This window comes from Centruroides vittatus, unplaced genomic scaffold, assembly GCF_030686945.1.
Source record: "Centruroides vittatus isolate TY-2023 unplaced genomic scaffold, ASM3068694v2 contig_983, whole genome shotgun sequence".
In the NCBI taxonomy this organism is placed as follows: Eukaryota; Metazoa; Arthropoda; class Arachnida; order Scorpiones; family Buthidae; genus Centruroides; species Centruroides vittatus.
In genome coordinates, this window is record NW_027122654.1 from 417,877 (window position 1) to 434,437 (window position 16,561).

General features: G+C 26.3%; 2 protein-coding genes across 3 annotated transcripts in view; one reads left to right on the forward strand and one right to left on the reverse strand.

Moving 5' to 3' along the window:
* The window catches only part of LOC136985944 (ras-specific guanine nucleotide-releasing factor 2-like), a 138,037-nt gene extending 128,202 nt beyond the window's left edge, over window positions 1-9,835 (forward strand). Inside the window, 7 exon segments of the mRNA XM_067283361.1 lie at window positions 713-810; window positions 925-1,009; window positions 1,083-1,280; window positions 1,356-1,435; window positions 1,521-1,638; window positions 5,923-5,991; window positions 9,276-9,835. Of these exon segments, the coding sequence (XP_067139462.1) occupies window positions 713-810; window positions 925-1,009; window positions 1,083-1,280; window positions 1,356-1,435; window positions 1,521-1,638; window positions 5,923-5,991; window positions 9,276-9,416 (789 nt within the window). The 3' untranslated portion in view covers window positions 9,417-9,835.
* A 2,185-nt stretch (window positions 9,836-12,020) lies between these two features.
* LOC136985929 (receptor expression-enhancing protein 5-like) lies at window positions 12,021-13,277 on the reverse strand. Of its 2 annotated transcripts, none has more exons than XM_067283331.1 (5): window positions 13,259-13,277; window positions 12,841-13,149; window positions 12,644-12,785; window positions 12,477-12,582; window positions 12,021-12,415 (listed from the first exon to the last, which is right to left on the reverse strand). In XM_067283331.1, the coding sequence occupies exons 2-5, from the start codon at window positions 13,059-13,061 to the stop codon at window positions 12,129-12,131; spliced, it is 756 nt and encodes a 251-aa protein (XP_067139432.1). In that variant the 5' UTR covers window positions 13,062-13,149; window positions 13,259-13,277; the 3' UTR covers window positions 12,021-12,128. The 2 variants fall into 2 exon arrangements, with proteins under 2 accessions (XP_067139432.1, XP_067139433.1); XM_067283332.1 differs by lacking the exon at window positions 13,259-13,277 and having other exon boundaries at window positions 12,841-12,990; window positions 13,081-13,122.
* Window positions 13,278-16,561: the final 3,284 nt, after the last annotated feature.

Consider the following 16,561-nt stretch of genomic DNA (forward strand, 5'->3'; position numbering starts at 1 on the left):
TCTGTGGTCAGTCCATTGGCAATGTGTGAATCCACTACTGTACTCAGTACTGTTGTTCGGTGGTTTTATAGATTTGGTTATTGGAGGGTACTAATTGGGCTGCAATTTGTTGAGTTGCAATTTGAAAAAATTGTAGAGCTACAAATTCCCACTATTATCCATCCGTTGTCTGTCTTTCCTCAATTTCAAGAATGGAGTTAGATAGATTTTTTCTTCATTCTTCAAGAAACTTTCTTCTTCATTAGTCTTTAATTCTGTCATGTCCAATCACCAGGAGCAAAATAGTCTTCCTTCTCAGAGATGAACTTTTATTAGAGGCTATGCCTCTGCAAAATTATGTAAAACAGTTAAAACGTTCACTGATGATAATAATTGAAAAAAGTCTTTTTTGTTTTATTGAATTTTAATGCCATTAAAAGTTCTTTCATATTGTTTTTAGATTAACAATAAAATGTAAAAATAGCTCAAAATCAAAAATTATTCTGCCAAATAGTCTAAAGATCTGTGAACTTAATGAATAATGTATGAGTTTTATAGATCTGTAAGATCTACTTCTATAATCAATAAAATCTTTTTAATATTAGATACAGTAGTTTATCTGTTCATTATAATTCGTAGAATATTTCATTTATAAAAATAAATCTACATTGTAAAATGTAAAATTTCAAAATATCATTAAAAATGAATTAATGCATTTTTTTTAAATCAATAGTGTGCTAGTAAAGAGACTATAGAAACATTATCAGCATTGGAAATAGCTGAAATTATGACTTATTTAGATCATAAAATATTTGTTTCTATTAGGAGTGAGTAAGTATCAGGAAGGAATATTTAATTAATTCAAAGTATTTGAATAAATTTGTAATTATTTGTAGTTATAAGTTAATTTTTGTATTATTAACTGTAAATATTAATTTCTTTCAGTGAATTTTTAGGCCAAGCATGGATGAAACCAGAAAAAGCTACAAAAGCTCCAAATATACTTTTAATGACAAGACGATTTAATGATGTAAGTTCACTCAATACGTATGATTATATATGTGATAAGTAAAATTCAATTTTATGTTTTATATATTTTATAGGTGAGTCGATTAGTTGTATCTGAAATTTTAAGAGCTCCAGAAATGTCAAAACGTGTAGCCATTATTGAAAAATGGGCAGCTGTTGCTGATATATGTAGATGTTTACATAATTTTAATGGAGTTCTTCAAATTTGTGCAGCGTTTATGAATAGTTCAGTTTTTAGACTGAAAAAAACATGGGAAAGAGTATCAAAAACAGTAAGAAGAATATAATGTAACAAATATTACATATATACAATATATTACCTATTTATAATTTATGATTTTTATCAGAACAAACAAACTGTTGATAAACTGCAAGCATTAGTTTCTGCTGATGGACGATTTAGAAATATGAGAGATGCTTTACATAAGTAAGTTTTGTTTATTAACTATTTCTACACTTCTCTTTTTTATTTTAATAAGTTTTTAATTTTAATAAATTAAATTTCTTTATAGATGTGATCCACCGTGTATTCCATATTTAGGCATGTACTTGACCGACCTCTCTTTCATAGAAGAAGGAACACCAAATTTTACTGAAGAAGGCTTGCTCAATTTTTCCAAAATGCGAATGGTAAACTCTCTTTATTTTAAAACTGTTTATACACTACATAACTAATACCATTATTCAAATAAAAACTTTTAACATATATGTATAAACAACTCCACAAACCAGATTACTTTAATTAAAGCCAGATGATTGCTGAATTATTGGTTTATAATAACACTAAGTTAATAATTAGATATGAGGTAATTTATATAGAGATAAGTGATTAGTCCACCATCTTGTGATAATTTTAATACTTAATTAATGTGATTATTAAAATTATCACAAGATGTTGGCCTAACCTCCTACTAGACAAATTACTTTGTATCTAATTATTAACTTTTCATTATTGTAGCTCAATAATTTGGTAGATTATCTAGCTTTACATTTAACACACACTAATCCATGCATATGTTTGCTGTTGTTAGTATTTCTAATTTCTTTACTTAGGTAGTTTGTTCATTTTGCATTCAGTCCTGTTTGTTAGTTTCATGAGTGTATTACATTGAACATAAATTTACTGTTACACAATTAGAGTTCAGCTCAGTTTTAATTTATATATTAGCTTCTTAATATTATCTTAGAACAGATATATAAAAATGAAACTTAACTTAATTAAAAAGAATTTGGATTATAGACTACACTAATTAATGAATGACAATTATGTGTATAAAATAATTGATTTAAATCACATCAAAATTAAGTTATTATACATAATTAATTATTGGTAATTAATTTTTCAATTTATTATTTGATTAAAACTTAATTTCTATGATATTGTTTTATTTGTAACTATATTTTTTTTTTATATTGCTTCAATACAAACATTAGGTATGGAGCTGTATTAGAGGACATTCATTAATTACATGTATAGTTTAAGGGGGTGGTGAAAAGTAAATCATTGTATACAATGGAAAGAGAGTGAGTTGAGGCACTTTCTACTTTAAGTTTTTTTTAAGTGGTATTAGTGTCATATAAATTTGTTTTTATAAGCCTACTTGCTAATCATGTGAATTAGCTATCAGTTTAAAAACTTCTAAAAATATTTTTTTATATTGGGAGATCCATGAACTGTTGTACTGTACAGTACATGAAATTAAAGGAAAAGGGTTTATCAAAATTACATCATTGTACACAGCAGGGCAATTGGAATCAAAAGTGGTTCAAAAAACTGTACATGTAATCACTAGACAGTTCCTTATATCAAAAAATTAATACAATATTTTTTCTTCAAAGTCAATTCATTCAATCAAAATAAAATATATTAATAATTAAATGACAGAACTACATTGCCTATCAGGCTAGAACTTGGCTAATCAATTGTACAGATATTATATAATTTGGAGTAAAGGTGATCATGCCATCATCATATATTAAATGTAATAATTATTACTAACAGAAATAAATGTATTAATTTAGATTATTTTGGAAGAAAAGATTGATCTAGAATGGGTCTTGAACTCATAATTTCTGTTTACCATGCCTATGCATTGCCAATTATGCTTCTTGAACTTCTGTTTGATCTTTGCTTCCAGACTAATTAAATTATGAGATATAACCATACAGCTCACTTGCTTGATTTTACACATATATTGAAATATATTAAACTTTGTTTAAATATAACATTTATATTCACATATGGATACTTAATAGAATAAATTAGATTGGATTCTCTATAATTGAGTATAGAAAAAACAATCTAATTTAGAATCTAATTTAATGTAGTATACATTTATACAATAATTTAAAAAATACCATAAGTAAAGATAAATATCATGAGTTTAAATGAAGAACTGATAAATGAAAAAGATTAAACTTATATTTTAATATAAATAATATAACATTTAAAGTTTAATGAATAATAATAATAATTTGAAGAAAAAACAGTTAATTTTAAAATAAAATTTTGAATTAAAGTATTCTAAATAATAATTTTTTATTTGTTAACATTTTAATAAAGGAATAATTTTAATTTTATGATAGAAAATAGTAAAATAAATACAGAAAATATAACAAAAGGTCTTTAAAAAGAGTAGTGAAAGCTATTATAATAATTACACTGTATTTAAGACAGTGTAATTATTTGTTAGTTTAAAATTATTAAATTATTGTTTACTTTAAAAAAAAATGTATATAATTGCAATAAATCATATTTTAATGAAAATGAACAAACAGCCAATCTGAATAAAATTTATTTTTTAATTTAAAAGTTTTTAATTGTAATTAGACTATTTATTTTTCTTAACTTAGTATGATTCTTTAAATTAATTATGAGTGATTTAAAATTGAGAATGCAAACAAATTTTATCAAAACATTTTTTTATAATTATTTATTTTATGAGTATTTTTTATAAAGTTCATATTATTATTAACTTTCATTAAAATAGAGAGAAATGATAATATAGTATAGTATAGGAGTTGTTGAGAAAGACGAATTTGAAATGCATTTCTAGAATAAAGATGCAAGTATAATTAATTTTTTTTAAAACTTTAACAACCCGAGTGCAAACTTCATGGTGAAGAAAGGATAAAAATAGTACTATTATATTAGTGTATTTAAATATATCTCGGTAGACAATTTAGAAAACAAGATTTTAGACCATAAATTCTTTTAGTATTACTTCTTTGCTAAGTATTTATAAATTAGCAAAAACATTAATTTTTATTTAATGTTTAAAAATATATTTTTTGAATCAAACAATTTAAATTTGTTTGACTTTTTATATCATTACTCAATATTTAATTATTTTAAAGGCAGCAAATATAATTTATCAGTTCTTAAATTAGTCATCTGGGTACAAGTAAATAAAATTAATGATATTTATTTAACCTCAATATAAAATATTTGATGTTATTCCATTAGAATTATTTGTCTCAGAAGGAAACTTTACAACTAATTTAATGTAGACAATATATATAATTTAATTTAATTGCAATTCAATTTGGAATTTATACCGTAGCTTTATCAATGATTTAGAATTTAGAATTTTTATTCAAATTTCAAATTGAATAATATTGACAAATCCATTTTATGTTTGTTTATTTTTTTTTATTTTAATTTAAGACATACAATTTTATGAAAATGTAAAATATAATTCAGAGGAAGACATTTTATATTGAATATTTTAAACTTTAATGAGTCATTCAAAGTGTATTATCAGACATTAGATAGTTATAGACATATGCAATATATTAAGAAAGTAATTATTGAAATTACAGTTAGTGTATTAAGTTGAGGAATTTTGTATAAAACTTTGTATAAATTTTCTCTATTATTATATGTACTGTACTTTTAAAGTAATTCTATACTTTTATTAATTATTGACGATAAATTTATCAATTTTGTATTGTAGTATTCTGTAATAAATATTTCAGTAATTAGTTAACATGGAATATAAGATTGAAAATGCATAGAAAATAAGATTTGTCATCAGAATTTTATCTTCATACAATTAAAATGAATTAAATAGTTACTATGAATCAGGTATAAGTCTATTAGGTTGAGGTGTGACAGGTATCTTCGGTTGAGTTATGATTTAGAATGCTAATTATAGATTCCTGCAGATTTACTAATCTCTTGGTATAAGCAATTGGCAGATAAAAATTTATATCAGCAAGAATTATGTGGCAGAATTCAGTAAATTTTATATTATGATAGCTTAGCTTTGCAGAATTTTAACTTTTCAAAATTACATATTTTTGAAGATTTAATGTTTTAAAATCGAAAATTGAGGAATAATGATTTACAGAAAGATATGAATTAATGAATAAAAAAATTCCAGCATAATTAAGATTGTTTATTATAATATTTAAGATAATTTTTGGATTGAAAATACAGTAAAATATGGATTACATATAGTACATATAATATATAGAGTCAAATCTTGATGTAGCACTGCAATTTGTTTGCCTCCAAAATTCTCACTAAATTGAATGTGGCACTAAATCAAAGGACCTCAATAAATAAAAATTATAAAAAACAATGAAGTCTATGCACAAGTTTGAAAGTTTGAGTCACATGACTTGACAGTGATGCCCTTTGCAATGCAAATTGTACATATAGTAATTCTTAGAGACCAAAGCATTCTCTACTTAATATTTAAGAAGATCCATTCATGAATATTCATTGGCTTTTTATGAGATGATGCTATATGGGAAGGTGCTATGTTGAGGTTTGATTGTAGGTGTGTGTTAACATACAAGCATAATATTTTCATTTTTCAATTTATGATCTAGGTAACAACTAAAAATTTTTATAAATTATATTCTTTATAGATTCAAAATTAACAAAACTTCTATAAATTTTTACAGATTGCTCATGTAATTAGAGAAATTCGGCACTTCCAGCAAACACCTTATAAAATAGAGATAAATCCAAAGGTAAAGAAAATTTTAATATGAAAATATTACACAGAAAATAATGACATATACTACTTGTAATTATTAATTTATATAAAATATTAATTTGCGTTTATAAATACTAAAGCTGAGTAATTTTATTTACAAATTATCAGCTTTTTATATCTTACAAATATAAATTTGATGTAAATGAGTTTTAGTAATTATGTATTATTTCTTTACTTCTATGTTTATCTAAAGAATGAATTTTTAAAATGTGTATTTTTATAAGATGATTAATTATATACAGTGGTGCCTCATATAACGTACTTAATCTGTTCCAGGTGCACGTCCGTTAAGTGAAACATCTGTTATACAAAACGCATTTTCCCATAGAAATACATGTTAAAACATCTAATTCATTCCGCAGCATAAAATAACCTTACTGTATCATAAAAAAATGAACATGGGGTGCGTTCTTTTATTCCTCCGTGTAACTCTGCGCGAGCGACATCCGTTTAAAAATTCCTGCGGAATGCGTTCCTAAATTCCAATGGGAGTGCGCACTGTTGGATGGCAAAAATGGCTGCTTGTAGCAGTAGTTTATGGTGGAAAGCAACATGGCATCCTCCATTGCTCAGATAGTTTCGTTTCCGGGTCCATTATGTGGTTTTATGAATGAAAATTCAGAAATTGTGAAAGCGCGAGTTAGCGCAGGTGTAAGTGTCTTTACAAATTTTTATCGAATGGTAGCCGGCATTCTAATTTTATTCGTGGCTATTTTTCAATGCTCTTTCAACAAATAATCCATTTTATGGTTAAATTTTACAATTGGGACCCTTCTTTTGCCTTTAAAAGCTCATATTTTAGAATTATAGATTCCTCCATCACGATACTATCGATAGTGCGGGCGCCGCCATCTTTCTTTCTTTCACCGTCGTTCCTAAATGCCTACAAACAGCAGCGCATTCCCATAGTAGCGGAGATGCAGAGCGACCGCTATTAAAGAACGCACCCATGGAGCAGTCACCAATTATGCTGGAAAGTCCGTTGTTCGAGTCACGTAACGGCCAAACAGAAAGTTCGTTGTTCACAGCGTCCGTTATTCGAGGCGTACGTTATACGAGGCACCACCGTAATTTAAAAATGAGGCAAGACATAAAGGATAGTTTGGTTATAATTCTTAATGTAATGGTCAAAATGTTAGGAGAGATTTCTGAAGAAAGAAAAGAAAAATGTACAGAGAATTAAAAACAATTCATTTTAATTGGTTGATGTTTATTAAAAAGTTATTATATAATGTTGAAAAGTGCATTAAGACTGAAAATTTGAATAAAATTTTTAAATTTCTCCAACTGTTGTAAAAATCATTTCAGCTGTGCTTATGAAATGATCTGTTGAGCCTGTTTATTGCTGCAATGGTTCTATTTACAATGATGATTAAAGTTTGTCTTTATCATTAGTGAAGTGAAAAGTTTTTCATTATGAAATTTAACTCAATTTTTGATTAAGGCCACACAATTTGCCAGATTATATTGTGCCATAATATGGTTAATATTTAATTATTAAATAGTAGCCATATTATAGCCTGATGTTATCTGGTAGACCATTTGCCTTTATGAAAATATCATGACCATTGCAAAAAATATATGGTAAGTGATGAAAACTCTATACAATATGGAAATTTTGATGATCTTTACTTAGTCTAGCAATATTAAATTTTCTATTTCGCATTAGAAGTAAAGATTCAATACAAAAATAAATGTTCTCTGCCATCAGGATTAAAGTTTTAAATTTATTTAAATTTTAAAATTGGTTGATTAAAAGAGCAATTTTCACAGAAAAAATTGCTTGTTTAACAATTTAATTACGACTTAAGACACAAATTGCAATTTAATGTAATATTATTATCAGTAGCATAACAATGGAGGGTCTCTTGGTCCCCTTACTTTTGTAACTAAATAAATTAAGAAACAAATTAATAACTGTAGGAAAAAGATACCCACAGTTATTAATTTTTTTCTTAATTTATTTAGTTGATTTCAATATGAGAATCGTGTGTATACAGTATTTAAGGGTTTATTCTCTTTGTTTCTTAAATAAATTAGAAACAAATTAATAACTGTAGGAAAAAGATACCCACAGTTATTAATTTTTTTCTTAATTTATTTAGTTGATTTCAATATGAGAATCGTGTGTATACAGTATTTAAGGGTTTATTCTCTATCTGCAGTGGTACCATTGTGGATGTGGTCACTAACACTTTATAATTTTTGTTACAATTTTCAAATTTCTTTGTATTGATTCTAAAAATGATTTATTATTTATTTTCTTGCTAATAAATAAACATTTAAAATACAGTGCTTCAAAAAGTTGCAGAATAGTACCAATAATATGCATACAATAACAGAATAACTGAATTTGTTGTAAAATTATTTGGGAACAGATACTGTGCAAATAATAGACCACTTATAGTTAGGCAGAATGTGTGACTTTAGTGTCAGATGCCACCTTGTTGCACACTTATTTTTATTGCATTTCAAAAAAATGTAATTGAGTAGAGAATTAACATAAAATTTTGTATTTTGTGTTAAGAAAATCATCACACAGACATTGTTAATACTTGCAGCAACCATATAGTAATGCATAAATGAAGAAGCACCAGCACCAGCACCAGCACCTGGTGCTGGTGACAAGCATTTCCATAATGACTGTGAAAATGTTGATGTCTTTTCTCAGGCTGGCCATTAACTTCAACAAATAATGCAAACATTGTCAAAGTTGCAAAAACTGCAAAGAATAACAGAAGAAATTATATCTAAAGTTTGAATTTCTGTTTGAAGTTGCCACCAAATGTTGCATGTTGTGACATACACAAATGTTTAACAACTCATTGTTTTTGTGTCAACTGTTGGTGACTGAAGACCATCAAGAAATGCAAGAATTTTTGTCATTAAACTGATTAATATTACTTGTAAAGATGCCTATTTTTCAAGTAAATTGTCATTCAAAATAAGATCTGATACTTTCTTTAGACTCAGTGTGCTAGCATGGTTTTGAGAAGTGGAGAAAAATCATTTTTAAAAATGCTTCCTAGACCTTTATAGTTATTGGAGAGTGTACTGTACATAACAACTGAAAAAAATTACAAAAATATAAAGTATTTTACCAAAACTATAATTTGTAGGAAAATTAAATTCTAGAACTTTTTGAAGCAACTTGTATACATTTTTTATTCAATTGAATACTATTATAATTATGCAGTTTAAATCAATAATTTTTATATGATAAAAGCATAATTCTTCTTTTATTTCTTTACTTTTTAGGCTGTTAATTATCTTCTTGACACCAGTCACATGTTACCAGATGAAGAATTGTATCAACTGTCTCTATGTTTAGAACCAAGGCTATCAAGACTCAGTACTAAAATTCAACCTCCTTCAGTATCCACCAGCCAAGGATCATGAAGATGTTTCTACATTTATCTAGTTGACACCCGATATATCGTTCTTTCCGTCTCTGTAATTCTTTCTTCTCTCTACAGTGAGAGCTGGATGTGTTTTGCTTCCAGGCATTGTCACCCACTACTAACAATTCTTGCACATTCCCAAAACACTCCACCATCTTTTCAGGAAAATTATTTATAAATGAAATTTCACAATATAGGATGATTGGCTTTTAATGTTCTGAAATGTTTTTCCTCCCAGTGTTTTTCATAATATTGATCTATATTGCGTGATTTGGATGGCAGATTCCCCTTAAAAATACACGCAGATGTTAGATATAAATGAAATTAAACTGAAGAAAATTATATATATGTACAATGCTAGACATATGTATGCATATATAATTATAATATATATATATATACATATATATATATATATATATATATATATTTATATGTATATATATATATGTGTATATATATATATATATATATAATATACATAAGTATATATATATGTAGATAATTAGCTAGATAGTTATAAGTAGATATATTAAACAATCTTAAACGTGCCAAAAAAAGTGTCCTGGCAAGACTAAAAAAATTTCAGCATATCGGACATGTATGTGTTTATTTTCATTGTTAAATGTTTGATTTTTGAGAGAGGTGAAGTTCTTGATTGTTCACAATTTAACAATTCTCTAAGGATGCTAATGATCGAAGACTGTGATGAGAATTAGGTAGAAAAGTAGAAAGATAGTAAAAAAAAAAAAAATAGTTGTTAGGTCATATGAGAACATGCCTGTACATAAATATTATAAGAGTTTGGTGTCAGTGCCTTTGTTAGTTCCCCCTTTTTCCATGTGTGGTTACTTGTTTTCTTAGATATTATGTTGATGTATCACATTATCACCAACTAATTCATCTGGATCTCGAAAGATATATCAATATTGTTTACTATCAGGAACCAACGTAGCTCTCGGAACAGGGTACTTTGTCATAATAATAAAAAAATTTACTACTAAAATATACAAACGGGTCCAGATGTCTTAGATTGTCACACACTTCTATGTAGCTTCTTCCACTTGATATGTACATTTTTAAGTTGAGATTGGTGTAAATATTTATCTAAGTTATCATCTAGTAGTTATTTTTTATGTTTACAATCATTCAATACAGTGAGTATATTTTGTATTATAGTTTCCATTTTCTTTTGTTTCCTGCTTTTTGTAGTAGGTGGTTTGCATAATTCTTTACCTTAGTATCAAATACACGTTGTATACTTTTGAATACCATTCCCTCTTTTTAATGAATTCCAGAATGGATCTAACCAATAATATTTGGTCAATATATTGTCTCTTTATATATGACAATGATATGACGTACATTACGTCATTCATACAGCACATTAGTACAAACGATCCCACTGTTTGGATCTGCAGTAATATATATGTCGTCGTGAAATTTTCACCTTTCGTAATTTTATTTTGCTTACTTTTCTTTATCCTTTTGATTTTTTGTCCAACTTTTCTAGTCAAAAAAGGCTCATAGACTTCGATTCTAGATTCAGAAAATAAAAATTTTAGTAAGGGGTCAACTCCAAATTTTATCACGAAACATTTAAGAACATTTTAAATTTTCTTTCAATCCATTTAGAAAGTTCAGATCCACACAATAAACATAGTCCATTCACATCAAAGAGTTTTAAAAAAATATACTTTGTTAGAAGCTTTATCAAAAGCAATGTTGTACAGTGTTGTTAAAATATATAACTTTGTTCTAGACGATATCTATTGAAGGCGAGAAGAGATTCGTATGTTAGAAGGAATTTTACGAAATGTTAGATTCTCCCATTTTCATATTTTAGTATATTGGTTGCCACATTCTATATATAACTGTTGAAGTTTGTACCGTAATTTAATATCATGTTAATTGGTGCCTCTTGTCTACCTGTGATTGGTGAAGAGTTATCATGTTTAAAGAATGCTGCAAGTATGTTGTTCTGACCTATCGGGAATGGTCGCCGAAAAAATTTAAAAAATATATAAATATATATAAAATATCCAAGGACAATCAACAGGTCGACAGTTTGATCTGTTGAGAGATAGAAAGAAGAGATTTGAAGTCTTTGCAACATCTGTGGTGTGTATTTTCTCCATATCTGCATCTTTAACTGTTGTCTGAATACTAAAAAAATAATGTTTTACTTTATTGTAAACCGTACAAGTGTGCATGTGTAACATGTGAAAATTTTTGAATTTGCTATTTGTTGTGTACTTCATGGAAAAAAAAAGAAACTTAAAAAAATTTCTTCAAAATGGAAAAAAAGAAAGATAAAAAAATTCCTCTCTGATGTCTTTCAGAAATGAAAATTAAAATTTTAATTCATATTTTCATCAAATAATTTGTGTTTTATTTTTTTAATAATTGTGTTTTGTGTATTAATACCTTATTATAAAACATACTAAAACACACACAATAATTTTCAAAGATAAGTTAAAAGATTCTTATTCCACAATTAATCATAAATAAATATTTTGTATTCTTAAATGTATCAGTTTTGTAGTTTTGTATATAATTAACATAATTTTAATCGTCATCATTAGCATCATCAGTTTTTTCTCAGCATACTGAAATTTCGTAGGAGTTACAATATATTCATCTTCTGTCAGCCCTCGCTCTACTGTTTCTGTGATTTTTAATTTAAGATTATCCAATTTTGCTTCATAATTTACATCATCAGTAACTTCCTTCTCATCTTCCTTTCTTCTTTGTTGATGCTATCATATGACATCTTAACCTGTTCTTGATAATTTACTGGATTATCCACATTTGCATCAACCAAATCATTATTTTCCTTTACATCTTCAGAAATTTTATCACATTCTGATACTTGTTCAGTTTCTTCCGTTTCTGTACTATAACTTTCTATGTTAGAAGTAGTCTTATCACGCTCTCTGAAACTACCCTCTACTAATGCCTTTGATAAATTCGAATGTACAGGTACAATAGACAATTCTGTAAAATTTATCACATTAATTCTGATACATAAACATTTAATTTAAACAATTCCATTTACCGTCTCCTAATTTTCGTTTCCAAAAAACTTTATATAACGGAAGAACCAGATAAGAATAAGCCACACGGGAGCCATTTTCTGAGTATATCCAGGATAACAGACAACACTAGAAAGAAGCGCAAGAACATTACCTAAGTCTCAACCTTTTAAACACCTAACAAACTTACTTTTAATAAGTAATACAATGGGAAAAAACTGTTTATAACAGTCGACGATTGTCCTTCTAGTAACACAATTAGAGAAAATATCATCCAGTAATTTAACAGAACGAAATAATCTTTCTGATTTCCATATTCTACCAGATAAATGCTACAAAAATGTTTGAAAATAATCCAGAAAACTTCAAATCTACAGAATGACTCACCTCTTAAACGATGGATATACGATGGCCAGACAATTTGCCATCCTCTCCGACGACGTCCCAGTTAAAAAAGACGCTACTAAACATACTAAAAACACTACAAACCATACATCTCTGGATATTCCCGTACGATCCTCGAAAATTCGGAACGGTCTAGTAAATATATTGCAATGGTTAAGACGTTCGATCAGGAGAGGCCAAGATTGATGATCATTAGAAGTCATCGTATACTATTATTAATACTACTTTTTTGATAGTGTTCGAGCTCAGTACATTGTTCCTTTTCTATTATTGCACATCATCCATTCTTTGCTACGAAACAACAACAGAAAAACATTAAAGAGAATGTGTGTATACGCCGATTGTGGTACGATACGCGCTCACAGTGCATTTTTATAGTAGCAGATGTCTTCTTTATTACCTATTAGCAACATTTCATGACAAATGTATTTCGGACGTTGATTGATGGATCTACTCTTCAACATCTTTCCCGCTGATAGTTATTTATCATCAAGTGTGGGAACGTATATTAATATTTCTGACAGCTTAACATTTTTATTATTGACTCTCTTATAGTTTTTGATGTAATTTTAATGATGTCAGCCGATTCTAAATTTAGATAAATATATAATTATATTTTTAAATGACGTAAAAATATTCAATTTTATTTTATTTTTTTATCTTATATTTTTTAAATCAATTATGGATCAAGTTCAAAATTATTTTTGGAAAATATTTTATCCAGAAAGATTTAAGTAGCTCATTTAAACGACATTATTAACAAATGGAACCAACTCTTTAAAAACTCATTTTCTCTTATCTTATTTTTAATTTTTTTATTATTTTTATTTTTTATTTTTTTTTTATTTTTAAGTAGACAATAGATGCATTCTTATATGTTAGAAGATTTTATATACATGCTTATATATATATATATATATATATATATTTATTTATTTAAAAAGTAAGAAAATGGAATTGTGAGACAAGTAAGCAAATGGCTAGTCTTTCCTAGTTTATTTTATTTTTCTTTTCATGTTGTGTTGTTAAAAAGCAAATGATGACTCACGGTTGGAGTGATGCCAGGACGATATGCTCTCTTCGTATCACGTGATGGCATAATTCAATCATTGCTCTAGATTTTATTTCTTCTTTCTTTACAGCTTCTAAATGGTGAAACAGTCCCACAAATAACACTCTGAAGATATGAAACCGTCCACATATTACCGGAAACATTTTTCTTCCCCTTTGTAATATATATGTGATTTTTTATTGGTTTTTTTACTATTAAAAAACTTGGCTTATACGACGAAATTTACTATAAGAAATTATTTATCTAAATTAACTTTGTCGAGAGGAGGATAAATGGGAAAGATTCTTCCTTGCCCTTGCGATAACAGCTTCTCCTCATTCGAACGAGCCGTGCAGGGAAGCATCCGAAATACAAATTGGCTTTATTACCATCTCATTTACTTCCAATCTCTATAAAACTGATTAAACTTCTATTGTTTAACAAATTGATTAATATTTTTAATATTTTACGAGTTTTTGTGATTATATTTAACATTTAAAAGCGTATAAAATCTTTTAACCCCTTGATACTTTTAAATCACTATTAAACTCATTTCACGCATCTTATTGAGACAATTATTATATGTTTGAAAAATAAATAAGTTTAAGTAGTCATAAAATACGCTAAAATAATTATCGTTCCATTTATTAATTTTTGTTATTTATTATCAGACATCTTTATTGCGATCTGGAAAAGCTTTAGTCTGGCCGATGACGTAATTTTACTATTTTAGTGACGAAATGACGTCATATCGTCTGGCAGACATAAGCATCCTAGACGTTTTGGTAGAAACTTATATTTTCTCAGCAGTATTCTGAGTCTGGCGCCTGGTAGTCGGCTTCGCTGCAAACATCCATCAACTCCTCCACTGCTTTGATTGTGCTGCACCTGACGACAGAGATCATTGTCCCTTGAAAAAGTGCCCTCTAAAGAAGCTCACTACACGATTTTAAAATTTAAATGTAAAAAAAAAAAAGAAAAAATTAGATAAAAAAAATTAATTAAAATTAAAATTAAATGACAATTAAGAAAAATGGCGTTTTATAGTTATCACTTTTTGCACACGTTTTAGTCTTTAATAAATGATTTTTAAGTTTAAAAATAAAACTATTTTATTTCTAATTTTTTTACCTCTTTTAAACAAAAGAAACTTTAGTTTGAAACAATAACCAATTTTTGTAAAGAAAAGAATTTTTTTAAACAAGCATTTAATAAGAAGGTTGGGAAGATGTGGAGTACCAGGTGTACGTGTCCAAGTGGTATATGCAATAAAGACAACAAGAGCCTCCTTGTATGTCACTTCAATACCTATCCGGATCAACAAACAGATCCGTTGATCACGGTCTGAAACGAAAGAAAGGTCGATACAACCAGAGATATTCCAGACCGCATTGAGGATTTTCGATAAACCAAATATTTCTACTTTTTTTTAATCCAGAATAAAATATATTTAAAAATAAATAAATATATATATTTTATTTATTTATTTATAAAAAAATTTAAGTTTAGTTTCTTTGTTATATACAAAAATACAAAACTCAAACAAAGTTTCTTGCATAATTTTAAATTTATATTTTTTTTTATTCCAATTTAAACTTTTTTTGAATATTTCTCTAATTTTAAATTTTAAATTATATATATCTATATATTTTTATTAAATTTATCACATAAATTTCTTATTTTATTATATATAAGATGTATAAATCACTATTAATTTCTTAAATTTACAATTTAAATTGGATAAGAAAGAGAAAGAGAGAGAGAGAGAGAGAGACATGCTAGATGCTAATTATTTATTTATTTATTTAATAATTTATTTATGTATTTTTAAAATATGAATTTTCTATTTTATAAATAAATAAATTTATTTTCAGATATAAATTCCTTTTTTTTTTTTTTTTTGCCTGGTTAAAATTCATGAATATATACTTTGACTATGGATATGACTATATATCATTCTTTAAATAAAATTTAAAAATAAATATATATATTTCACTTTCTTTGTTTCTAAAAAAAAATAAATAAATAAATTATCTGTAAATTGTATTTATTTATTTCTAAAAGAATTAAATTAATTTCTTTTATAGAAAATTGAAAAAAAAAATTTTTTTTAATTGTAATTTAATTGTAAATTTTTATCATTTTCTTCCACTAAAAAAGTCAATTAATTAAAATCAAATATTTTAATTAATTTCAATTGCATTATTTAATTATATTTTTAGAAATTTTAATTACAAATTTAATTGTAATCATTTTTTGAAAATTTTAATTTTAATTACATATTTAAGTTAAATATGTAATTTTATTTCTGGAAATATCAGTAGATAATCGTTTTAAAAAATTTTTTAAAAATTGTTTTCCACTGGAAAATCAAAGAAAAAATTGCTCTTTTTTTTATTAGAAACTTTAATTTTAATTATATATTTAATTACATTTTTACAAACTTTAGTTACAAATTTAATTATTATTATTATTATTATTATATTTTAATACTAATTTTAATTACTCGTGTTATTAAGAATGTATACTTAAATATTAAATTTATTCGCAAAAAATTAACTTTACTTGTTTTATAAAGAATTGAAAAAATGCAAAAAAAAATCTTATTTTAATTATAAATTATTTTATTATTTTTCACTTTAAAAAATTAAA